General features: G+C 33.6%; 4 protein-coding genes across 7 annotated transcripts; 2 read left to right on the forward strand and 2 right to left on the reverse strand.

The window, feature by feature from the left end:
* The first annotated feature begins 307 nt into the window (after window positions 1–307).
* On the forward strand, window positions 308–16419 carry qin (tudor domain-containing protein qin). Of its 2 annotated transcripts, none has more exons than XM_090101897.1 (22): window positions 308–558; window positions 2476–2717; window positions 2821–2902; window positions 3024–3155; window positions 3285–3439; window positions 3607–3687; window positions 3766–4032; window positions 4110–4198; window positions 4490–4656; window positions 4986–5135; window positions 5947–6021; window positions 6118–6270; window positions 6507–6651; window positions 7225–7359; window positions 9044–9194; window positions 9657–9785; window positions 9898–9994; window positions 10750–10976; window positions 12647–12870; window positions 13181–13952; window positions 14307–14572; window positions 14921–16419. In XM_090101897.1, the coding sequence occupies exons 1-22, from the start codon at window positions 501–503 to the stop codon at window positions 16239–16241; spliced, it is 5118 nt and encodes a 1705-aa protein (XP_089958023.1). In that variant the 5' UTR covers window positions 308–500; the 3' UTR covers window positions 16242–16419. The 2 variants fall into 2 exon arrangements, with proteins under 2 accessions (XP_089958023.1, XP_089958024.1); XM_090101898.1 differs by having other exon boundaries at window positions 10753–10976.
* An 80-nt stretch (window positions 16420–16499) lies between these two features.
* LOC149908437 (uncharacterized) lies at window positions 16500–19066 on the reverse strand. Of its 2 annotated transcripts, none has more exons than XM_090101904.1 (5): window positions 18660–19066; window positions 18367–18488; window positions 17142–17336; window positions 16807–16983; window positions 16500–16739 (listed from the first exon to the last, which is right to left on the reverse strand). In XM_090101904.1, the coding sequence occupies exons 1-5, from the start codon at window positions 18869–18871 to the stop codon at window positions 16696–16698; spliced, it is 750 nt and encodes a 249-aa protein (XP_089958030.1). In that variant the 5' UTR covers window positions 18872–19066; the 3' UTR covers window positions 16500–16695. The 2 variants fall into 2 exon arrangements, with proteins under 2 accessions (XP_089958030.1, XP_089958029.1); XM_090101903.1 differs by having other exon boundaries at window positions 16500–16716; window positions 18660–19029.
* A 761-nt stretch (window positions 19067–19827) lies between these two features.
* wda (will decrease acetylation) lies at window positions 19828–24397 on the forward strand. Of its 2 annotated transcripts, none has more exons than XM_090101900.1 (12): window positions 19828–20107; window positions 20199–20353; window positions 20476–20850; window positions 21130–21277; window positions 21495–21564; window positions 21678–21825; window positions 22249–22431; window positions 22633–22785; window positions 22883–23030; window positions 23358–23526; window positions 23758–23989; window positions 24264–24397. In XM_090101900.1, exons 1-12 carry the CDS (start codon window positions 20039–20041, stop codon window positions 24376–24378), a joined length of 1965 nt encoding a protein of 654 aa, XP_089958026.1. In that variant the 5' UTR covers window positions 19828–20038; the 3' UTR covers window positions 24379–24397. The 2 variants fall into 2 exon arrangements, with proteins under 2 accessions (XP_089958026.1, XP_089958027.1); XM_090101901.1 differs by having other exon boundaries at window positions 20219–20353.
* A 21-nt stretch (window positions 24398–24418) lies between these two features.
* Window positions 24419–26184, reverse strand: LOC149908439 (uncharacterized). The gene has a single exon (XM_090101902.1). It carries the CDS (start codon window positions 25964–25966, stop codon window positions 24626–24628), a length of 1341 nt encoding a protein of 446 aa, XP_089958028.1. The 5' UTR covers window positions 25967–26184; the 3' UTR covers window positions 24419–24625.
* Window positions 26185–26192: the final 8 nt, after the last annotated feature.

Here is a 26192-nt window from a genome sequence, read left to right on the forward strand (position 1 = left end):
TAGAGCGTATACGCACTATGCGGGTAGCCGCATTGCGGGTAGCCGTCCGGCTGACCGCAAGCACAATTATGTACGTAATATTCATTTCTATGCGCACTGTGCGGTCTGCGGTAGCCGCATCGCAGTGCGCATAGAAATGAATATTACGTACATAATTGTGCTTGCGGTCAGCCGGACGGCTACCCGCAATGCGGCTACCCGCATAGTGCGTTTACGCTCTTAAATCTGGCAATTATTGTCATGCAACCTCAAGAATGCAAATTGCAACCCCATCATAATTTTCATTTGTCTTGTGTCAACCGCGTTAACTGTCATGTTCATGTACTCATGTGTGATGTGCGTTCTTTTTTGTTTCACTGACGTTTTGAAATAGTTTTGTACCGGCGTTATTTCTATGTTTTAAAATATTTAGTGTTTTAAAACATTAGATATTATTAAAATTAATTCCTCCCAGTTCACAAAAGTAAAAACTTTTGTATTTAAAGTCCATCACACTCAAAATGGATAGTAAAATAAAAAAATGCTGTCCCAACTGTTGTCAACTGTATCAGCTAAAATGTAAGAGACTAATTATTTTAATTTATTTCGATTATCATAATGAAAAAAATATTGCTAAACTACATGAAACCTAATACCTCGTCCGTGCGATTTATAATATGTTTTATATCCTTAGCATAACTAAGACAATAGATGATGTCTTACTATTCCTTTAACAATTACCCCCGTCTGTAATAAAATAATACTTATAAGAATAGAATAAGATAATACATAGATAATTTCTAACTTTTTAAAGTATGGTGAATAGCATTTCCTGGAGTTATTGCAGTTCACTAACTATTAAAAGTCTGAGTTAAAATTGGCAATATTTCTTTTATCAATAATTACTTCTATTATATGAATAGTATTTATATGTGTTAGAGAACTTGTATGAAGTATTGTCCTCATAATTATTAATTAGGGTTAGAACTAACCCTGGGCCTTGTGCACAAGCTCAGCATCGCCCAACATGCTATGGAAGGGCTATGCTCGGAGTTTCCCTATGAGATCAAATCAGAAATGAGGAAATCCGTAGGAGTACCGGAATCACCAACATAGCTCGCCGGATTAGCATGTTAAAGTGGCAATGGGCGGGGGGGCGTCTTTCCAAACTATACAAGGCCAGTACGCAATGGTGTGAAACTAATCACGTATAAATTGGAAATAACTTTTTTACAAAGTTCTTCCAATCTATACAACAGCAGTACGCAAATACTCGCGTATACTTTGTAGTGAAGTAACTAAGAATAGCGCTCCAAAATAGACAGCGCCAGTACGCATGCGGACTAATCGTGTATGTTTCGGAGTAAGCATGGCGTCTTTCCATTGCTCGCGTTTATATTATCGTATTGCTGTTTTGAAATCTATTATTAAAATGCATGTGTATTGTGTATATAATGTTGTGAACTGATCGTATATTTTTTGTATCGAGGATGCTTGTGTCTTCGTTCCTGACTATACTGCACGACTTACAATTGACAATAGTGCTAAAATGTAAGAATCTAATAAGTCCAGAAGAAGACGGTTGCGAGGCGACGGAGCCCCGCGAACCAGGGCTCCTATTTTTGTGTAGAAAAAACACGAACCTAACCTAACCCATAGGTAACATCTGTTACCTATTTATTTTTCTAAGCTTACCTAATAATATTAATATTATTCCATATTTTACTGAATCAATCAAGAAGAATAAAAGTAGATAGATATAGCTGTACAAGTCTTTGATTGCCTATATATTTATTATTTCGCTCAAGCGTAAGTGGTGTAGTAGCTATATTTAGTTATACATATTTTGCGTACTGATCGTGTATAGTTTGGAACGTAGAAGTAAGCATCCGCGTTACAAAGTGTACACGATCAGTACGCAAAATTCGTGTATATACCTATTGTAATAACTAATAACAAACTTAAAAACAGCATTACAAAGTATACACGAGCAGTTTCCTATGGTTGCGTTCTGGCTATGTATAGTTTGGAAATACGCGGCGGGGGGCACATAGCCCGTAGAACCGATGGCCGTTGGGGCAGAAAGGTTCTGGAATGGAGGCCACGAACGGGACGACGAAGCGTGTGACGACCTCCCACAAGGTGGACAGACGACCTGCCCCCCTAGACAAGTGGCTTTCTATTAGCGTAAAGTTCAATAGAATAGATTATGAATGTATGAGATTGACGTTTGATTACGACGACGACGACGATTGATTACGTCAATCTCATACATTCATAATCTATGCTATTAAACTTTACGCTAATAGAAAGCCACTTGTCTAGGGGGGGCTGGTACCGAGTGGCAGGGAGCCGCTGGATGCAGGCCGCCGGTGACCGGTCGTACTGGAAATCCTTGAGGATCCTTGGGAGGCCTTTGTCCAGCAGTGGACGTCCCACGGCTAAAGCGAGCGAGCGAGCGAATTATTAATATTTTAATATTAATTTTCATTACAGCATTATCTCCCAAAGGATATGGCAATATACCACTGTTTCTAAAATGTGGTCACTCGATGTGTGAAAATTGTGTGAGCAATATTGTAAAATTTGCTGAACCCATAGAATGCAAAGTGTGCCATCAAGATATGATATTAACTCCTGAAGATCAAGTACTCCTGATGGAAAATAGTATTAAACTATATGACTTATTTCCTATAAATGTGTATATGCTTGGTGAATTAGCACAACAACATATTGAGGTTTGTTACTGTAAAATGTTAAAGAAATACTTAAAATAATAATCATATCTTAGTTTCAGTTAAACTAGTCAAAAGTTTGTGTTTACTTATGTTTTTGTTGCAGCAAAAGTGTGTCTCCAAACAAAGTGATGTGCCATGCTTTATAGATCTTGATACTATAATAAAGAGTACTGAGACTACAGAAGGTAATGTGTTAACAACAAAAAATCTACAACAGACTTCTAAGCAAATGATACTGATTAGGAATACTGTACCTAATATGTGTCTAGATCTTAAATTTTGTATAATTATTCATTTACTTTGCAGGAAAATGCTTAGAGTGCCATGCTACTACATCAAAAATGTGTCAACAATGTTCAACTATAATGTGTGTTAGCTGTTTCAATAAAAGCCACAAAAACTTTGTTATTTTTCAAAACCATGTCCTACAAAATATTGGTATGTAGAAAGAATTTATCAAACTTTGTTGAAATGGGAGATTTATACAATTAACAAGAAATTGTTTGCAATAAGTTATGACTATTTCAAGTTATTATACGTGTATTTGATATGAAATAAATATTTTAGGAATCAAGATCAAACCTAGCACCTGCAAAATTCATAAGGAAAAACCATTGGATTACTACTGCAAATCTTGTGTGAAATCTATTTGTATGGATTGTTTTATGGTTGGTGGAGAAAAATCCTGCAAATCTCATGATGTTGTCTCTATTAATGAAGTGGTATTTTATTTTATCTTTTATTTTGTTTATCATCATCATCATCATGATTTTTTTATGTTCCACTTTTTTTTTATTCTCTCATTACAATCTGGTTTGTTATATCCAAAAACCAAAATTACCTAATATTTACTACATAATATCAACTAATTCTATATTCACTTTTACAGAATGAAAGTTTCTTATCTGAACTATCAGAAATTACACCCAAAATTGATGAACTGTACAGAAGACTCACTAAAACTGCAGTAGTAAGTTTTTGTTATTTTAATATGGTAGACAATTCTCATACATTTATTATTCTATCTAATGTGAACATATTTGTTTAGGATATTGGGAACATATTGTTAAATTTACAAAATGATGCTGAACCATCTGATGTCACTAAAATGATAAATAATGTTGAACAACAATACTCCAAAATATTTGCTCAAATTCAATCTCAGAAGGATGAAATTATTCAAACCCTAATGAAAGTAAAATTATCTGAAAAGGAATCTTTGCTCAAAGCAAGAAGTGATATTGAAAACTCTATAAAAAAATCCAAAACATTCCTTAATGTTATCACATCTCTCGATGGAAGCCAACTTAAAGAGGTATGCTGACATTATATTCATTTTATGTTTAATATTATAATAAAATTATTAATTTAACTATATCATATTATTTTTAGGCAAATATATCTGCAATACTTAAAGATGCGAAAGAACTTCTCCAACTACCATGGTATTTAAAAATAAATGATGAACGAGAACCTCTCAAGTAAGTTACTTTATATTGTGTATTATAAAAAAAACAAAAATGCTTTTTAATAATCAGTTTGAATGCATGTTTCTTGTTTTCATTTCCTTCGAAACTTGGCTTCAATCTTCTTTCTCTATATTACTTTAGATAATGTTAATACATTTTCAGTTTCCAATTTTAACAACCAACTAGGTATTTAACCATTACCATAATATATTTTAAACCAAGAAACTTAAATACTAACCAAATTTTTAACTTTGTATGTTTTAATGCGAAAATAATTAGAATGTAATCAATAAAAATTTGCAGGATAACTGTAAATGAGGAACTATCTGATAAGGTAAAAGATTATGTCCACTTAGAAGGTAATGGAAATTTTGAATTCAAATTATGTTCAACATCTGAAATTGAAAACGACAAAATTGAGATTCCTGCTGCCCCCTCTTCTGTAGTTTACCCACCGCAATTAGTTCAAGGTACCATACAACTTTCGCTTATGATTAATGTTAATCAGAACTTTTTAAATAAATTATGCATACTAAAATAAATACATCACACAGGTTTTCACATTATTAATGTTATATTGTATTGTTTATACCACTTGCTGTAATCATTTTTTTTAATTTGTTTTTTAAAACAAATTATTGGCAAACACGAATGCTGAATATTTACAAACTGCTATAATTAATGATAACCATTTCTTAGATCAAATTTTATAAACTACAATAAAATATTATATTGAATTTTAGTTGACAAGTTTATATTAGTTAGGTATTTTTTAAATGAATAATTATTTTTCATACAGATGTTCGTCAAAGTAATAAACCTAATAATAAAGATAAGGAGCCCATGAAAACACCAAAATTATACAAAAATGCTCCAAAATATCGGGCCAAAAGTGGATCATGTTCATCAATTAATTCTATGAATAGTGACACCTCATATCCTAGTTCACGTGAGTACTAAATGCTGACATGCATTATTATATTTTACCAAATTATTATTAAGCATATTTTTTTATAGCCTCAAAAATGTAATGTAGATGTATAAAAAAATGCTATGAAATGAAAATCCTTTATGAAACGAATGAAACCCTTTATAACTATGTACTTAAGAAAATAAACCATAAAATATATATTTATGTTATTTTAAAGCACTCTAATACAAAGAGATCATTCATAGGTGTATTTTGTTGGCATCAGAATGATGTCACTGATAGAAGATATTCAGTCCAACTCATTTTTGCAATACTTTAAGATTGTATGTAAGAAAAAACAATGTTTTTAAATTATTTTACTATATAGAATTTGTCGATTTTAAATGCATACATTTACCAGACAAGATTTTCTCGTTCGAAAAAATAAGTATGTACAAAGTACTTAAAAGTATACAATAAAAAAAAACTCATATTGATACCTAGCATACAAATGAAACCATCTGTTCAATTGTTCGGCCGAGCTTGGTTACTCGATGCGATATCCGGCTGTTGTCAGATGCTGAGTTCGTGTATTGTTGACTTTCTGCTGATATTGTATTTTTGAATTCACTTTGTTTACATTATGGCTGACTTGAGTCGAGCCAATTGATAGTACAGGTGTTATTCGGGAGTTGTACTTAAAAATCTTTAAATATTTCTCGTACCGTTCTTAGTTACGTGTGCTTTCGCCTTTTCATAGGATAACTGTTTTATCCATGCATTGCTTGCGTCATTCAACGTCAGAAGATGTCAATCTTCTTTGTTGAAAAATGTTAAATTATTTTTACAGACGATCAATACACTAAGCCAGTTGTTCAACCAGTGATGCCCTTCCCCGAGAGTCAATATCCAAAATTGCAGGAAGGTAAGTGCAGAAATTGTACAAATTATTATCCAATTGGTTATTCAAATTTTTTTTTGTAGCGTACACTACTCATATATCGTGTCTTATTACATCCAGGTAGTCAAGAGCTAATATACATATCGCACATCGTGGATCCACATAACTTCTTTGTACAACGCGCCTGTCACCAATCACGTGTTGAAGAATTGCTACGGGAATTCCGCAATGCAATTTCGCTGCCTACACCATCCGCACACCATGTGACTGAGGGTAATGATTAAACAGTGTTATGTGTAAAAAATGTTCAATTGTTCGGTTAGGGTTTTCTTGCAATTTGATATTTATAAATAAGTGAAATTATTTTGTGCTGAAATCAATTTAGGTTCCTAAAAAATATGTTGATTATTCTGATAAAGCATCTTTTATTGTACCAATTTAATAGTCTGTCTAAAATAATAGCTTAATTTAGTGCAAAACAGCAAATTTCATGATGTATCCTTTTCTAGGCAAAGTATACTTGGTGCACATCGAAGTCGATAATCTGTGGATGCGCTGTCGCATCGTGAGCATCGATCGTCGCAACGCTAACAAACCCAAGTTTCATGTGTTCTGCATCGACTTTGGAGGAACCGAAGTCGTTACTATTGACAAGTAAATACATACCTATCATGTTTTATTACTAGTTTTAGTTTCTCTTTCTCTCGCTGTCTGATTTAATTTGCAAAATATGTTCTATTTTTATCATATACTTAATGTTTCTTGTATTAAAAATTTTTAGAAACCACTTCCAGTAAACATTATTGAATTTATCGATTGACAAAAATTTTATTTCCTTATGTTTCGATTTGTAAATAAGAATACGTTCTTGTACCTACTAAAACTTGAAAAGATTTCGTGTGTTTAGACACAGTTTTACGTATAATATTTTTGAATAATTGAACTGAATTTGACGACGCGGTTGGCGCACTGGTAAAGTAACTGCCTACTGAGCCGACGGTCCCGGGTTCGATCCCCGGTCAAGGCAAATATTTGTGTGATGAACTCAATTATTTGTTCTTGGGTCTGGGTGTTATCTATATATGTATTTATTAAATATTATATTTATCGTCGCCTAGTACCCACAACACAAGCCTTAATTGAGATTTGAGCTTACTGTGGGACTAGGTCGATTTGTGTAATAATGTCCTATAATATTTATTTATTTATTTAATGATTGTTTTCTAGATTACGTCTGCTACCCCCCGCGCGCCTGCACTCGCCGCCACCGTTCGCAATCAACTGCGCGCTCGCTAACTGCCAGCCGAAGAACGGCGCTTGGACCAGCGATGATGCTATCCTCATACAGCATATAATAGACAAGTTAGTTAATATAACATCTTTATGAGTCCTTATTATCCTTACTAATATTTTAAATGTAATTTTTTTTTTCTTGGCGTTAACGTTGCAACTGAACGATTTTGTCATATTATTGTTGTGTCTATATTTAAGAAGATAGAGAGTGATATAGAGAAGACTTATTATGATGAGCATTGAGCTTCTGAATCACTTTGTAATTTTTAAATACCGTTAGCTGGCGCAATTATAACAATTTTATAGTGGAGCCAATTTAATAGGCAATTTGACGTCTATCAATTTTATCTTCGTAGAGAGGTAACCTGTAAAACATTCGTTTAAGTGAATTAATCGATACGGACTTGAAGATTTGCCAATCGAACTTGAAACACATGTTAATTTTAAAATTCATCAGGCAAATCCCTGTCCCAGTAATATATTTTCTTTCGTAAATTTAAGGAGCAAAATAAGACAAGTATCTACATAATTAAAAAAACACAACGTATTTATTAATTTATGGTGATTTTTATTCACAAATAATCAATGCATTTGATTCTAGATGTCAGATTTCGATTTTTAGAGTAATGTCTCTGGTATTTAAAAAGAAAAAAGGTTTATTGACACAACATTGTAGCGACGTCAGTTCTTTAAATCAGAAATTGTTTATTATCTTTAGAGTGGTTTATTAGTACTCGTATATTCAAATCTTAAAATTACTTGTATCGGTCATTATTATTATAAACTAGCTGCTCCGCGCGGTTTCACCCCCGTGGCTCCGCTCCTGTTGCCCGTAGCGTGATGAAATATAGTCTATAACCTTCCTCGATAAATGGGCTATCTAACACCGAAAGAATTTTTCAAATCGGACCAGTAGTTCCCGAGATTAGTGCGTTCAAACAAACAAACAAACTCTTCAGCTTTATAATATTAGTATAGATATGTAGGTAATCGTAATTGAAAAAAATTAAGCGAATGTGCAGTTCTAACAAAATGAAATAATATATTATTCTATGTCGTCGTTACTAGGTTACGTTGTTGAATTTTGGTGAACTGTCAAATGTTGCCTATTTAAATGACTACTATAGTTATCATCGAGATGTCGAGGGACGCATACCCGCTTGTACGGACCAACTTCCGAACCTCCATTAATTTTGAATCGAACTGTACTAACTTTATAACTATGTACTAACTGTATAGACTAACTTTATAAGCCCCGCAAGTTGATATTGCGATGGAACCTTGTCACAATAACAGCCGCGTGACGTCATCCGTCGCAAAAAAGTACAGATAGCAAAAAAAGTATTAATAAAAAGTAAATATGCTAGGGCACGGAAATATAGACATAATATATATTTCCATGGGTAATGGGTTTATTTGTAATAGCGAGACAGCTGTTTATGAACATAGGTATATAAATTTCGGCAACATATAAAAAACTAGTTTTGTATGCTGATTATAAAAAAACAATGATTTCACCCTTAAGTACGTAACAATTATATTGTTGATGTGTAAATATGAAAATATTTTTTAATTAATGTTATGTAATTATGAATTATAAATAAAACCCAGGTTGGTATGTAAAAATTCTATGTTTATTTATTAGCGAACGGTACTGACGGGGCGACGTCGACTATGTCACCAAGATGGCCGCCAATCGCAATATCAACTTGCGGGGCTTTTTCTTTTACATAAATATGTGATTGTTATACAGCAAGCAAGCGGTGATCCACGTGCACCGCATCCGCTCGATGTCGGCGAACAGCGTGACGCTGGAGGTGGACGTGACGACGTTCGAGCACGGGCTCAGCGTCGCGCACGCGCTGCACTTCCACGGCCGCGCGTACTTGCCCGATCGGATGCCGGTTAGTGGGGATAATCGACGAAAACATTGTGACACGAGATAATCGTGTCACAATGTTTGTCCTCAATCGACTCCTAAACCACTTAGGGCCGATTTTTCAATGCTTGGATAGAACTTATCTGTCCAATAAAGTATTGCACGATAATATTAAAATGTCATGTAAACAGTCAATTACGGGCAATTAGAATACGTTTTTAAAATGGTAGTTTTATACATTATTCGACGAATAAGTTTTATCCAAGCATTGAAAAATCGGCCCTTAACCGATTATAATAAAATTCGCACACCATGTACAGTTCGATCCAACTTGAGAGATAGGATAGGTTTACTTTTTGTTTTTACTTTTAATGTAATGCTCATTTAATTTAAGATTGATTTATGTCCATGCTGGATAGTTATGTTATTAAAAAATAAAAATAAATATATAATATGTATAATAATTGTTATAATTTTATATTTGTAGCACCCAAAGGCGATAGGAGTAATTGAGAAACCGCGGATTTTTATCAGTAACAATGACTTCAAGTTGAATTCTGTGGAGGAAGTCTACATTACACATGTTGTAAGCCCCGACCACTTCTTTGTGCGAATGGTGAGTTGTAACAAAAATTGTATTTTGCTAAAAAATTGAAGAGTAAATCATAAATAATATGCCATTTCATTTTAATTAAATTATAAACGGTATTGAAATAATCTTTTTACAGCGTCATTTGCAAAGCGTTTACGAGAAATTATGTGAAGATTTAGATCAAGACTACAACGCAAACATTCAAACTAGAAGTATTTATCTCCCGGAAAAAGGTGAGGAACACAATTTATTATATAGCACATCAATATTAATTGATAAATCAATATTGTTTTTACATGTCTGTCTAGTAACGCACCTTAGAAGGTTGAATGGCACTGACAGTAAATTATTAAAGCAATTTTTTTTTTAGAATAATAGGATTGTTTTCCAAAAAACATAATATAGTGATTTGACATTATGTAGTTTTGATTTTTTAAAGAATATCAGGTATAGTGAATATGTATTACATTGACAATATGTTTGAGTTGGCATGAAGCAGGTATAGCTGCTGGCTTCCATCCCTTCGTAGTTGACGTACCATTTATGTGCACAAAACGTTATTAGAAATCGTTCATCAACTTAACTGCAAGTGATTGGAACGCCCTACCCGCTTCCGTCTTCCCAGATAAATACAACTTAAACACATTCAAGGCAAGAGTGAATAGGCTCTATCTAGGCAGGCATGCCACTTCATAGACTGCATCACTACTTACCATCAGGTAATGGTGCAGTCAAATGCCTGGCTATTTCTATATAAAAAAAAAGACGGGTTGCACTCCGGGAGTGCCGGCAGAAGTGAAAACTTGATTATTAACGTTCAGCAAGTTTGATATTTTGGAATGGTATCCGTCTTACGCATGGAATATGAGGGCTTAAAAAAAAAAAAAAAAAACATCCGTCTTACGCTTTTTCGATCAGGCCACGTGTCCTGACGCGAGTTTAAGATTTTATACCCAACGCCGCTAAAGAAGTTTTCACTTCAAAAAAGCAGGTATGGTGTGCGTGGTGAACGTGGAGCGGTGCGGCGCGGGCGGGGCGGGCTGGACGGGCAGCGCCAGCGGGGCCGTGGTGGGCCGCTGGGCGCGCGCGCAGGTGGCCGAGCTGCCCGGGCGCGGCCGCGTGCGCGTGGCGCTGCTCGACACGGGCGCGGCGCTGCTCGCGCACTGGACCGCACTGCGCCGGATCGCGCCGCAGTACACTACGCTGCGCGCGCTGGTAACTACGCACTCATTATTAACCGATTACAATGAAGTTTAGCACACATAATACAGAGGGTAACTTGGATTAACACATAGGATAGGTTTTATCCCGGAAATCGGGAACGGGAACTATGCGGGTTTTTCTTTCAAAACGCGGGCGAAAAGCTAATACCACAGACATGTATCAAGATAGACTTAGCGAGTGTATGTACTTCCCGTGTCCAAACTAAGTTTATGAAATTTACTTGACGCTGGCCTACACTCAGTCCGCGCTTGCAGTTCGCCAAGGAAAGACGTGAAGCTGAATAAAGTAAAATGCCGAATTGCGCCGTTATAAACTGTAGAAACTCCACAGCTGTGAGTGGCCGAGTTAGCATAGATGTTTCCTTCCACCGGTAAGTAATTTTCTAATCAGAATATGCACTATTTATTTTAAAATCAAATAAAGAATATCTGTGGAAAACGATCGTGACAAACACGGATACCAAATCATACGAAATGATTCGGAATACATTGCGGCTTTTACTTGGCACGGTAAAGATCGCGTCGTATGATAACAAGCAATGAATAGCGTCTTCTCATTTTTCTGTTCTCATTTTTCTGTCCAATTTTGTGGTTAGTGATGTTCATTTGATGCAACAGTTCTCGATTCTAATCGATTTTATAATCGAACAGAAAAATGATAATTTGAAGGAGCAATTTTTCAGAAAAAAAGGCATAGATTTTTTTGTCATTTAATACGACTTGACCTAGAACTTTTAAGTATTTTAATACAAAGGTACTAAAAATAAATATTATGACATGGACGCCATTAGTTAAAGTGTCATCTTGGGAGTTTTTTAAGAAAACTCCTTATTGCTGACTATGTTTGTTTTTTCAGTTTTCCAAGTAACCCGAACATAAAAGGAAAATGGATCGATGCAACGGGAAATAAAGATTGATTGATTGACAGTTTCATTACTTTCTTTCGATGGCCTCTCTAGTACGTAGTACATGGTAACTCAATGGGCATATGTAAGAAAAAGCTAAAACACATTAGTTTACTTGTTAGAATATTAAAAGGTTTATAACTTTATTTTATCATCCCTCTGTCTAAGGTAATTATCATTTTTCTGTCTTGAATCGATTTAGTAATCGATTGCGATTCATTTATTTGACTACCTCTTAGACATAGATCTAGTTTGATCTGATTTCTTTCGATTTACTTCGATGGGATAGGACGATACTAGAATCGCCGCGCGAGTGGCGGCCTAATCGATTTAGCGTAAAATGAAATTAACATCACTAAAAAGCGCTCGTGACGTCATAACGCGTCAAGGTCAGTACAAAAAATATGACACGCTTGGTTTTCATACAGATCGCGGTACTTGCGTTGTCTACTTAAATATACATGTCTGTGGCTAATACTGTATATTATTCGCTGGTTCACACACAAGTATACGCCCGCTAGTTCCCACGCACACAAATACTCGCCCGCTGGTACATACGCATACACACTCAGTTTCTATGCGCTGGTACACACGCACACAAATACCTGCGCTCTGATACAGATGTACACATAAACACCTGCACACTGGTATGCACGCACACAAATACCTACAGGTACATACGCATTCATAACCACCCGCTCTTACTGGTACGCATGCTGGCTGGCCACACGCGTTTTCATGGAATACATTCTTGCAGGCAACAGAATGTCATTTAGCCGGAGTCACGCCCACAAACAAGCAGTGGAATACCGCTTCGGTCGCTCTGTTGAAGAAATTCGAAGGTCGCGTCCTGGACCTTCATGTTGAAGATCAAAGAAACAAAAATTCGCTCGGCGTCACCCTGTACGACAAGACGGACGAAGACAATATTATGTGCGTCAACGAGCTTATGATCAAACATAAGTTCGCTGTTACATTTGGGTATGTAAATTTTCGAAATTAGTTCATCCTGTTCATAATAAGTTCACGTTTTCAGAGTCAAAGTTCTAGTAGAAATTGATAAAAAATGTTTTAAGCTTATCAACTTGTTTCCATGAAAAAAGTAAGAATAAAATTTATGACTCCCTACTTGCAATGAGACTGAGTGATTAAAACATTGAAAATTTTACTGTGCCCAATAAAATATTCGTTGATTTTTTGCAAAAGAACTTTTCCAAAGTGATTCAATTTATTTTAATTTGTGTGTTTGTTTTTTTTTTTTCATTTACTCAAAATGTCATAAATGTTACAGAGTATTCATGTTCAACAAAAACTTTCACAAAGAAACTCAAGTGAACACACAGAAATCACCAATCAAAGAAAAGAGGCAGTCTGAAGAAAATATCAAAGAAATATTAAAAAGACCGACTCGTACTCATCCAGAAAAGCAACAGTCAAAAGGTCTAGAGGCAAAAGATAAAGGTCCATTGAGATTGGAAGTTAAAGTGTTGAATTATCAATCTCCGTCATTACTTTACGTATCGTTGGTGCAACAACAAAAAGCGTATAACGAGCTGTTTGAAAAGATACAAAAGTATTATACGAAGAATAATGAGAAATCGACAGAGAACTGGAACGTCGGTGACCGATGCTGCACTATTTGCATACAGTCCAAAACATGGCGGCGCGCCGTAATCCTGGAAATAGCCGACGACAATGCTAAAGTTTTCTATTCCGACTTTGCTTGTGTTGAAACAGTTCCTTTACAGAGTCTCAGAGAATTAACGCAAGAGTTTATGTCTGTGGGTGGTGGGGCTATTATGTGCCATTTGTATGGTGTAATGCCAGCTGTAGGAGAGGAATGGCCTTCTCTCACAAAGGAGTATCTGAAAGAACTTCTCGATGCTTACCAAAGAATATTTATCACGAAAACGGGTAACTTTAAGGGCAAGAGTATGCCTGTTGAATTATGGGTATATCATACGATTCAAGGTGGTGCGCTCGAACCTAACGTCTCAGAATGGCGTTGCCTCAACAAGAAAATCATTGAGCAAGGTCTCGGTATTCCGGACAAATCTGAGGAGGTGAGTGTAGGTTTATAAAAATATATGTTTGTATTGCAGATTCAGAAAAATTAAACTATGATCAGTCAACAAATGATTTTCATAAATTTTAATCAAAATAGATAAGTATCGTTTTGGAGATAGCTGAATAATAAAATAGAAAAATATAAGTCAAACACAAAAATACAAAATAAAATGCAAAATTTAGATCTGTTATTATATTATATCAGTCGCACTGTGCGACTGAATGAAGCTTGCACAAACAATATAAGTGTCTAATTTATGGAGTCCTAAAACAGAGATTTATGTATTGATATACTTTTTATAATTGTATAAATAGTTTACGTTTTTGTTTAGATATTTGTATTTTTCCAGTTATTGCTTGTTGACGAAAGCACCGACAAAAGAGACGATACTCTATCGTTCCTCAACGACACCGGCTCAATCAAAGACTTTCTTCAGTTGGACCCGACAACTTCCAAGTCACCAAATAAATCCTTCTCTAGCGGCGCTAACTCGCCCATACAAGACGAAGGAGATAATTCGAATGAAGAAAAACCAGATGCATCTAATACAGTTTTTATATCTGATTGGCTACCGCCAGAACCTTTACAGAACAAAGAATTCACAGCTATGCCGACGTAAGTTTTCATATTCATATTTTATTCATATCATTAGAAATCCTACTAATTTTAAAATAAAAGCGAAAGTTTGTGAGGATGGATGGATTGATGGATATTTGTGATTCTTTCTCGCAAATACTACTGAACCGATTACTGTATTTGTTATGTAGGTAGCTAAAGACCCAGAACATTTTATCCCGTAAATGCCACAGGAACGGGAAATCTAGTAAATTATAATTTCAACAAGTTACTTGCTTGGTAACATCACACAATTATGTAACATTATAAATAGAAATGATAGCTATAATTTGTACATGAATATAACTTAAAAACTACAATCATTATCAGAACACCTTACTCTTACAGGTATATCGATATTGACGGCGTGGTGTACCTTCACGACGTCACCCAACAGGACACATTAGATTTAATAAGAAAAGCTCTCGATGTTCGTTTTAAAAATCCTGACCCAAAAGCTAAGTACACAAAATGGACTGTGGGCGAACCATGTATCGCATTGTTTTACTTAGATAATCGCTTTTATAGAGGCAAGGTTTTAGAGGTTAATAACGAAACTTCTAGTTGTATAATACATTACGTTGATTATGGAAATGAGGAACTATGCTCGTTTGAAAATTTAAGGAAGAGCGTGGCCCTACACCAAATTCCAATACAAGCCCACAAATGCATACTAGATCGTATCAAGCCAGTGGACAAAAAATGGAACAGACAGACCCTGGATTATATTCACAAATCGATCGTAGAAAAGCAATGTTTCGTAAAAATTACGGGCGAACCTATCGGAGGACTCATTCCCATTGATCTGAAATTCGACAAGCTCTGGATTAATGATCATCTAGTAGAATTCGAAATGGCGGAATACACTGATGGTTCAAAAGCAGTTGTCCGAAAGTTCGTACCTACTATACAACAGCAAGAACGTTGCGAGGAAGTTGTTAATGAATCAGATTCAGGACCAGACTATATCGTCGAGGCAGACGACAATAAATCTATGGAATCTATTAGATCAATGCCGTTAGAAGATTTCGCTCAAAAAGATTGGAATCAACTCATGGAAGAAGAGGAAAATAATTCACCTACAGGAGAGTTTGTTCCATTTCCAATGAATACGGAAACCGAATTCGTATGTAATATTAGTTTTGTAAAAGATGTTAACAAACTCGAGCTAAGCATAGTCTTTGATGAAGCCAAAACCTCATTATATGATAAAATGTTTAAAGAATTACAAGAAGATTGTGCCGACATGAACGCTCTTAATGGGATATTTGAGAATAAGCCCTGTGTTGCCATTTTCCCTGAAGATGGCCTATGGTATAGAGCTATTATTTTGCGTTACAGCGAAACGAAGGGGCTTATCAAAGTTAAATATGTCGATTACGGAAATGAAGACGTAGTTTCGTTGGCTGATGTACGCGAAATTACTGAAAAATATTTGGAACTACCTCCAGCCACTATAAGTGCTCAAATTTATGGAATTGTAGTTAATCCCAATATTAATGTAAAAGACGTAGCAAAAGTATATCAATTATTGTTTGTTGAAAGTGGTCCGTTTCAAACTAAAATTGTTGATTACGAAAATGATGTTCCATGTGTTGAATTAAGAAACAATGAAAATCAATTAGTATATGACACTCTATTTGAAAAGAAAATATTTTTAAAGGCCTAAATGTTTTATATTTTAAGGCGCTATTATTCCTTTTTCACTGTTCAACTATCTAAAATTATTTTATATTGACTTAGTATTAAGTAAATTAAATTACTTGCCATACCCCATGGTTATAATTGTTCTGTACAAGAATGTAAGACTTGATTTTTTTCATTAAAGATATATATTTCACAATTAATTGCCTTTTGTCCTTATTATTTTGATCGTTAAAACGATTGAAATGTAATTTTCAATCTTGGAACTAAACAAACAGCAACAAACAACGAAAGGTTATCTATTTATTGTACGATAACTGTCTGATAAACATTTAGATATACATACTACATATTAGTATAAAGTATTATTCATTTTATTTAACGTAATGTAATAATTTATAATTCTGTAGTTTCTTTTGGACAAACTGCTACGAATCGCACTGGCCCACCAGTCCCTTTCGAGATTTTCATTGGCATTACTAATGCAGTACAGCCATATTCTGAAAACGAAATTCAAATGTTACTACTAGATAATAGAATTTGAGCTTATAATTGAGTAAAAGTAATAAATATTGTCGTTATAGAAATACCTGGAATGGATCTGGATAGATTAACATTCTCAATATTGTATAATCCCGCAGCCGCAGCTATTTTATGGGCTGTAAAATTTTTGCTCGAACCAGGGTCTACAGATGAAACGTCAACACCAATTCCGACGACTTTTTTATAGGAGGTCGTTATCCATTCCATTACCTCGCCACTTAAGCCTGAAAGGAATAGACCTATAAATTATAATAGCCCTATTTATGACGAGTACTCCGGTACCTTGATGTAATAACGTCTTCACATATTATCATTAGTGAAGTCTTTCCATAAATTATTTTAATAATCTTAAGAAATTTTATATATATAATTATAAAAAAACCTGGAAAATTAAGTGTTTTGTTGGCTCCTAGGCCAAGGTATTTGTTTCTGTCGTTAATAAATTTACTCCAGCCGAATTTAAAAACAATCAAACACGGCTTTCCAAAGTTATCGTTTATCATATAGTCCAAGTGATGTTTTTGTACAACGAAATTGGGGTCGTCGTTGACTATGGAACTTAGGTCGGCAATAATCACTGTAAAATAAAAAAAAATAGTTATTATAATTATACTCATATTTTATGTCGGTACAGTGTTGTTTTTTTGGTTTATTGATTTCAAACAAATTGAATTGTTTGTTTGTTTAAATTGTTCTACTTACATACAATAAGGAATTATTTTTTCCATTATATTTAGTTTTTATGATTATCTCCAAAAACCTTGACCGACTGAAAAAAATATGCTTATTGATACCCTAATCTTAACCATTGTACAAGTTATTATCAGCCCGGAAGAAATGATTGATAAAATTTGCGCTAGCCAGCTCCTCGTGGAACGTCAATATGCAGCATTATCAAGTTTAATTGGTCACTTCCGAATTCCGATCCACCTCGCGTCGGTTGCACAAAGTGCAAGACTACACTTTGTAACATTGCCAGCACGCTTGAGTTTATTCACGGGCGCGATTTTATTATATGTATTGATGTTATTAGATGTGATAAAGTCTTAAGATGTTAATTTGTATTGTATGATTTAAAGATTTTTTTAAGAAAAAAAATAATGCTGTATCGATAATATAATCGATGTAGATTGCTTTCCGCGGTTTTTTTTAATACAAAAGTTTTGGACGACTTTTCTCGTGAATCAATCAATGTATCTATTTATTCATAGAAAGCACGTAACATCGTAAGTATGTACTTACAAAAATCTGTTAATTAGGTAGGTAGGTACTTTTTGGGTTTATCCAAACAAACCAGCGCGATTGTAGACTTTGTTTTGAAGTACATAATATTATCTAATTACAAATAATAGATAGGCATAATATGTCAATACAATAAGTTTAAAATTTAAATTTAAATAATAGTCCTACAACCGTAACGCCCGTTCATTCATAATATGAAATGAACGATACCCTCGTATTCATTGTGTTCAATTTTGACCTTGCTCATATTAATAGAACTGGGAAATTTCTTTAGAAGCAGCTACGATTCCGCTAGCTGACAGAATCAATTTGCATGGACATTATAATGGATAATTTCGTATATTATCGTATAGTATATCACTCACGTGGTACAATGAGTTTCTCCAATGGAATATCTGCAACAAATTGCCCATGTTCATTAAAGTGATATGGAGCATCAACATGGGTGCCTGTGTGTTCAGATGTAGCAAAATCATTGAGAGCATACCTGTATAAAAAAGATATTAATTTAGCTCTTTATATTTTAATGAAACCATCAAATAAATATGGTTATGAGATTTGCAAAGGACAACTTAATAATAAAATGTGAAACATTAACTGAAAATGCTATACGTAATACGTATTCATAGGTAAATTACTTAAAGAATACATTACTTACTGTGTTCCATCGCCTAATTCGACAATTTTTTGATTTATAAAATCAAACTTTTGCGCACCGGGCCAATACATTGAAGTCTTATCGAAGGAATAGGTCAAATCAATAAATTCATAATTCTCGTTGAATAATATAGAATTTAATGATTGAATTGTCCCAGATGCGAAGTGTGTACATAATAAAATTAAACAAGTGATATGAATTCGAAGCAACATTTTACTAGTCTATTTGGTCTATTTGATCTATACGCACTACTTTACGAAATGATCATTAGGATAGTACTAATTCTCACACTACTCATACTCAACGTGGTCTTAAAAACAGTGTTGAGTGTGGGTGCTTATAACTTCTGAGCAGGGTCGGATTTAGGAACGAAATAGAGATCATAAGCCTAAGTAAACAAGTTTGAACTTTTCCTATAATATTTTTTCATCGTATTACGTCCCTACATTACGTCGTACAAAAATTTATACCTATGCTTTATTTAATGCATCTTTTTCGCTGATCGATTTACTTTAGGGACTATTAGTTGGATATCAGCCTTCTGTGTCCTACCAGATCGAGATATTTTTTTCGTTGGTCCCCACCGGAAGTCGAATCCAGGAGCCCTTGGTACTACACAGTGCAAAGAAGCCGGTGGAACCACGGAGTATAGGTACAAAAAGGTTTAATTTTAGCAATGGAACATTGCATTTACAACATTAAAAAAAAATTGCTAGTGGGCCTATCGTTTTCAAAAATCTATATTAAGATCTGTGATTAAGATTTAGCGCAGGGACAAAATTGCACGTGCATAACCACAGTGCAAGGCTGTGGTGCAAGGTATCCTTTTTAAAAAAAATGTGTGCGTGTACTAGTGTACACACGTAAGAAGTGAAACTTCTTTATGACCTTATTTTTCAAAAAATAATTTACTATATGCAACTTTACAGAAATACGTTGAATCACGCGTGGTACGGATAAAAACAAGATGGCGCGTAACGGAAAAATGTTACACTAAATTTTTTTCCAACGCCGATAAAGAAGTTTCACTTCAAAAATTCACAGATTCTTGTCTGGGCCACTTGAAATCTGGCAAATAGTTCAGTCTTATTGACATAGATGAGAAAAAAAACTTGAAGGTGTCAGTGTCAGTGTCACAGAGCAAGTAATATGTCAGTGTGCTGTCAGTTAACAGTTTTGACGTATGATTGTTGTATCTTGCATTGGTATTTATTAAAAATATTTATTATACAATACAGTACCCCCTAAAACTAAATTTATCTATTTTATGTTGTTCATTCAATAATTTTCTATTTATTTATTGTATGAAAGTATATAGGTTGACTACAAAAAAGCGCGGTTTAAACGCTAAGGTTAAGACAAGCTCCTGAAAATTATCAATGAAAAGAAATAAAAATGATGCAGTTAAAGCTGTTGTTACATCCTACTTAGAAAGACGAAATTACCCTGTAAGTATACCCAATACCTACATAAAGTGATAAAAATCTGATGAGTGTTGCTTATTCATAAGTCTTTTTTTGATCATTTCATATTTTTAAGGATATTGATGTATTTAATAGCAATAATACAGTAAGCCAAAGTGCTGAAGAAATGGCTGTAGCTACTATAGTACAATGTGAATCTAGCCGTGCCAATTCTATTTTGTTTTCATGTATCAATAATGACCCAGGGCAATATGACACACAATACACCAGGTAAATTTATCACACTTTATTAAACAATGTATATATTTGTGTAATATATTTTTTTTTGTTCACTTTTTAATCTACAATATAAATTAATTAATTTTGTTTAATATCATAATGTTGTATTTCAGATTATTTAACTTTATAAAAGATTTGAAAATAGAAAAGGTAAAAAATGAGTTGCTTGGTTTATTAACACCACTTTTATGTCATCTCTATTTGGAAATGTTAAGAGGAGGTCATGGAGGACCTGCTCAAATGTTTCTCAAGAGGCACTCGGTGACACTTCCTCAGAAGGACCTATCTTACCATCAGCCGATAGATGGAAATCTTCCCTCTGCTTTATATAGACCTAACAGCCTAGAACAGCTGTTTAATTCCCTCCAAAATGGCACAATAGATAATGAAACTCCTGAAAAAGATTATATGAATCAGTTACTGGAAGATATTGGATCTGTATATACTTTACAAGAAATAGAGACAAGGCCAACAATTGCTGCATTCAGGTACAAATGAAGATTACTTAATATGTGTATAGTGTGTTATATATATTTAATATATTATATATGTATATATAAATTTTTTTTAATAGATCTTATCATATTTATGAACCTAAGGATATTTTTGTTTGTTTGTACCCAAAAACTATTACTACTTTAATTAGATTGATAATCCTTTTATTGGCAATTGCTACTAGCAAACCATTCTTAAAATAAACCTTATATATAACAACTTATTAATTGTAAAATATTTAATTTTTTTATTCTAATTGTTGAATATTTTAGGTCTTGTAAATTTGACATGTGCCTCTCACAAGATTCACTGAATGTACTAAAAGCATACTTAGCGAAACATGGCCATGTACTACTAATACAGGTCTTACAGACTTGGTTTCACATAGATGTTAATGGAGAAAATAGTAAAAATAATGCTGTAAGTATAAAAATTACAAACAAATCTGTTAACTTAGTTTTGTGCAATATACAAAATACACAATTTGGAATTTTTTATTCTCATCATTACATGTCAGCACCTATTTATTTGTGTAATCTTAAGCCTTATGAAAATATCACTTAATCTATAAAAATATATTCAATTTTTAATTGAATATTAATTTTATTTAATTTAATCGCAAATATTCCATAAACAGGAGGATGAAGAAGAAGACGAATCAAAGGAAAACTCAAAAAATTTTGATTTCAATATAAATGACAAAAATGGTAATTTATTTATTTGTCTGTCTTTATGCTTTATTTATTTTACATTTTTCAAGTTATTATTATTAATAATATCATGCTTATAAGCTAATATAATAAAATGTGACTTTTTTAAGATACATCGGACATATTTTCTAAATGCAATGGGCATGCAGAATATCAATCAGTGGATAAGGAACTACGAGATCTTCAGGACGCCATTAAAAGTGTACGAGATTCTTTGGTTCCACTTAAATTGTACAAAATAGGTGCACCTGATACCAAGTAAGATATCAATTAATTTTGACGTGATAACGTTTTAAAATCGTTTTAGCCGGGTGACATGTTCAGAAACTTGTGTCACACCAAAACCTCACGAGCGCGATCGCAGGTATAATGAGAGAGAGAGACGGACCGATCTCCCGTCTCATCTCGAGCGCTGCCACCAATAAGACGTTATCACGTAAACATCTCGATCGTAAACCTACTTTACAAACAACCAATTTTTTTAATTTATAAGCAACATTTTTGACCTCCCCAAAATAAAGTTTCTATGAAGATTAATATTGTGAAAAATTTATAAATTCAATGGAAATAAAAGGATTTGGAAATGGTTTTTCTTTCAGATTTTGTTATTTATAATAATTGTGAAATATATTTTTGGGATTTTATACTTACGTTTACTTAATACATTTTTATTTTTTACAGTTTGATTTGCGCGAAAACGGACCAGTATTGTAATGTATTATGCGGTGGATTTAGTAATTCCGAAATTCGATTGTGGGATCTTGGACAAAATAATATTAATAGACGTGTCAATAAAAATATTTCCGAGTTTGAACTTGCATGCAGTGTACCAATTGAACCTGAAGATATTCCTGATAATACGAGGTATACATAACAACTAATTATTATTATTGAAATTCGATAAAAATGTTTTTAATAGATTTGAAAGTAATTTTTGCAAGTTAAGAAATATACCAAATATATTGGCTAGAAGCTATGTTAGTTAGTTAGTAACGTTTACTGGTGTTATCCTTTAAAAGGTTTAGAATAAACTTTACGAAAAGTGTACTTATCTTTGTTTTATAGACAAATAGGAACAGGAGTACCGCTAAGAGGACATTCCGGCCCAATACAAGCTGTCAGTATATTGTCTAGAGAGGAATTAGTTCTATCAGCTTCACATGACAATACTATGAGAGCGTGGCGAATATCAGACTACTCATGTGCTTCTATATATAGGTAATCTTTCTTTTTAAATAATCATTATTGGTACCTATGTATATGAAAAATAATTATTTCATTCATAAATTTAAACTATAATATGAAAATTTTTCAGAGGCCACAACTATCCAATTTGGTGCCTGGATGTATCGAAAAATGGTCTATTTATAGTAACAGGGTCCCATGACCGAACAGCTAAATTATGGTCTCTTGATAGGACATTTCCTATTAGAGTTTTTATCGGCCACATGTCTGATGTCACAGTAAGTATTTCCTTCCATTATTTCTTTTTCATAAGTATAAAGTGGAAACCAATTGCTTGTTCAATTAATTTATTATTTAAATTAACTTCAGATAAATATATAATGTTCTTCATTATAAAAGATGGTGGTTGAATTCGAATACTGTAAAATTAATAATTGTTTAGTTATGAATGCTATTTCAGTAAACCCTGTCCATTTTCATAATATGTCAATACATGTAAATCCATCCAACATGATGATGGGCTAATTCAAACACTGTAAAATTTATTACTGTAAAAAATATACCAACAAACCCCATATATTTTCATAACATATTCAAATGTGCAGTGCGTAAAGTTCCACCCGAACGAAGCGTACATAGCGAGCGGCGGCGCGGACCGCAGCGTGCGGCTGTGGAGCGTGTGCGACGCGCGGCTCGTGCGCGTGCTGTGCTCTCACCGCGGGCCCGTGCGCGCGCTCGCCTTCTCGCCCGCCGGCACGCACCTCGCCAGCGCTGGTATATCATAATAACTAGCTAAACCCGAAATAATATACTAAAACCTTCCTCGAGAATCACTTTATAATGAAAAAAACAGCATCAAAATGCCGACATAAGGACAGATGCGGGAAGCGACTGCTTTATACTATGTAGTGATAATGAATCGCCAAATGTGTTGCTAAGCGTAAAAGTCTTACGACATTCTTTTTAACGTTTTTCTACATACTAAACTTGCGTACTTTTTTACAGGTGATGATAAAAAAATAAAAATATGGGATTTAGCTGGATGTACATGTATTCATGAATATAGAGGCCATTATGGAAAGGTGACATCATTAGATTGGTCAGCAGTTGGGAAACCTTCTCTTACAAATAGAGTATCCTCGGAACTAAGCGATATGACTACAGACAATTCTATTCTCTGTTCTACTGGTATGGATGGCATAGTAAAAGTTATGTGGGACAGTCAATTAAAAAATAAGTAAGTATACGTTTTTACAAAAAGATATGTAAGCTGTCATTGGTAAAATTTATACAGCTAGTAATGTATGATTTCAAGAAAGAAATTAGCTCTAAATGATTGTAAATAAATTAAGAAAAGCAAGAAATTTTAATTTAGGAATTGATACTAAGTTATGTACAGTAATTTCTCTAATTATTGTTCCTTGAAACAATATGTGAACTTAAATATTTTATTTCAGTATATATCTGTTACAATATGTAGAGCTTACATTAATATGTTATATCTTTTTCAGGCAATTATCAAATCAAGAAAATTCAACATCCACCTACAATACAAAGTGCTCCTACCTTGTTGATATACAAGTTCATCCAGATTGGATGGTTGCAATAGGCTCAAAAAAATATTAAATAAAACGTTTTTTTTAAATTATTGTATTTATTTCTCTTCTTGTCAATGAGAATAAAATATTTTGATGAGTTTTATAGTTAAATTCTGATTAAACATTTCATGATTAGAGACAAGTAATTTAAGTAATAAAAATTGAACCCTTGAACTCAACTTGATTTCTAAGAATCTATCAACATAATTTTATTTTGTTCAAATTTATAACCCTGAAATATGTGAAAAATGCATTAACACTGATGATTAGATTTCTTATTTCTTTTTAAAGAAATTCATTAATGTGGCTTGTTTTCCTTTCTGAGGGGGTGATTTTTTTTTCTTAGAAGCTTTTGTTTCACTAGCTTTAGCTTTAGGTGAAATTTCATTTTTTTCCTTTACAGATGGAATTTTTTCCTCTTTTAAAGAGTTTTTCACTGGTTCTTTCTCTTCTTTATTTTCACTATCTGAACAACTTTCATAGACTTCTTCACGTTTGGTTACTACATAACCATCATCACTCATATAGGTTTTATCAACAACTTTTCGTTTTTTCCGAGGGTTTACAATTCCAGTTGTAATCTTTAAAGTATTTACGGCCGGTGTTGGAGGGATTTCATCATCTGAATCATGAATTTTTTCATTTGTTTTATCATCCTCTACAAATGGATCATTTTCATCTTCACTTTCACTGTCTGACACTCGCAGAACTCTTTTACGTTTTTTATCAACTTTAGAATTTTTCTTAATTTGATTCAAGACTTTATTATTTCCATTTACTTCTTTTTCTTTCTTCACCTCTGCCTTAACTTGAATTTCAACTTCTACATCATCTGTTTCCATTTTCTCAACAACATTATTTTCTTCTTTTATGATAGCTGGTTCAACTTTTACAGGTGGTTTTGATGGTGGTTCTTTCTTTTTATTAATACCATTTTGCTTATTAAAGAATCCAGCAATTCCTTTCTGAGCAGAAGGTTTGCTAACAATTTGTTTGTTAATGTTTTCTTTTTGAGGGGATATAACTTCTTTCTTAATTTCCTTATGGTTAGATTCAGTATTCATACTCTTTTCTATTTTATTTCCACTAGCAGCCTTGGGTACTGCCTCTTTAGTATTTTTCTTTTGTGATAAAATAGGTTTTTTGTCAACTATGACTTCTTGGCTATTACTTTTAAGGTTATTTATTTCCTCAAAAGACCGTTTGATACAATTGCTATTTCTAATTACACCAGAACATAAATTAAAATCATCATATTTATTGAGAGAAACGTAAGCAGAAGGATCTACATGTGATGTTTCTTTACAAACACTGTATATATGCTGAAAAAATATTATATTGAAAGTTTTCTGCATTTTTTCTAACTCATCTTTTGGACAAACGGAAACTTTAGCTTTATTATCATCAATTAATCCTGATATCAGATAATTGACACTTAACTCTTGTTTTGGGTCGTCTTGTTTAATTGATTCAATAAAATCTTTAAGTAACAATTTGCTGCGATTAACATGAATGCAAAGGTCCTTACTCAAAGTTATATAAGTGACTAACTTTCCTTCATCTAGAATCATCTCCTTCAATGTACTCAAGTTTGATTCGTTGTCCTCCGTTTCCATTGCTCTGTTGGTTAATTTATTTTAGTCAGGAGTTTCATTAATTTTACACACAATTATGAAACTGCACTGTGTAACTGCAGGAGTGAAACCTTTTGTATGTAAAAGGCTTATTAATATTAAACTTATAAGTGTTTTTAAGTTTTTTGTCAACAATAAAACAATAGGTACGCAAATATTACATAGTACTTGCTCAATGCTCTGTGATACGCAAAGCGCGAATTTTTAT

Source organism: Colias eurytheme, chromosome 5, assembly GCF_061535395.1.
Source record: "Colias eurytheme isolate Ceu_HAF_F1 chromosome 5, ilColEury1 Martin Lab GWU primary, whole genome shotgun sequence".
Taxonomy (NCBI): Eukaryota; Metazoa; Arthropoda; class Insecta; order Lepidoptera; family Pieridae; genus Colias; species Colias eurytheme.

Coding starts and splice junctions, on each gene's coding strand:
- qin (XM_090101897.1), top strand. CDS start 501: ATGGATAGTAAAATAAAAAAATGCTGTCCCAACTGTTGTCAACTGTAT. Junction 559..2,475: donor TCAACTGTATCAGCTAAAAT/GTAAGAGACTAA, acceptor TTTTCATTACAG/CATTATCTCCCAAAGGATAT. Junction 3,156..3,284: donor CCATGTCCTACAAAATATTG/GTATGTAGAAAG, acceptor TAAATATTTTAG/GAATCAAGATCAAACCTAGC.
- LOC149908437 (XM_090101903.1), bottom strand. CDS start 18,871: ATGTTGCTTCGAATTCATATCACTTGTTTAATTTTATTATGTACACAC. Junction 17,337..18,366: donor GGAGAAACTCATTGTACCAC/GTGAGTGATATA, acceptor TTTATTTTACAG/TGATTATTGCCGACCTAAGT. Junction 16,984..17,141: donor CAAAACACTTAATTTTCCAG/GTTTTTTTATAA, acceptor TATTCCTTTCAG/GCTTAAGTGGCGAGGTAATG.
- LOC149908439 (XM_090101902.1), bottom strand. CDS start 25,966: ATGGAAACGGAGGACAACGAATCAAACTTGAGTACATTGAAGGAGATG.
- wda (XM_090101900.1), top strand. CDS start 20,039: ATGAAAAGAAATAAAAATGATGCAGTTAAAGCTGTTGTTACATCCTAC. Junction 20,108..20,198: donor TAGAAAGACGAAATTACCCT/GTAAGTATACCC, acceptor CATATTTTTAAG/GATATTGATGTATTTAATAG. Junction 23,990..24,263: donor GACAGTCAATTAAAAAATAA/GTAAGTATACGT, acceptor TATCTTTTTCAG/GCAATTATCAAATCAAGAAA.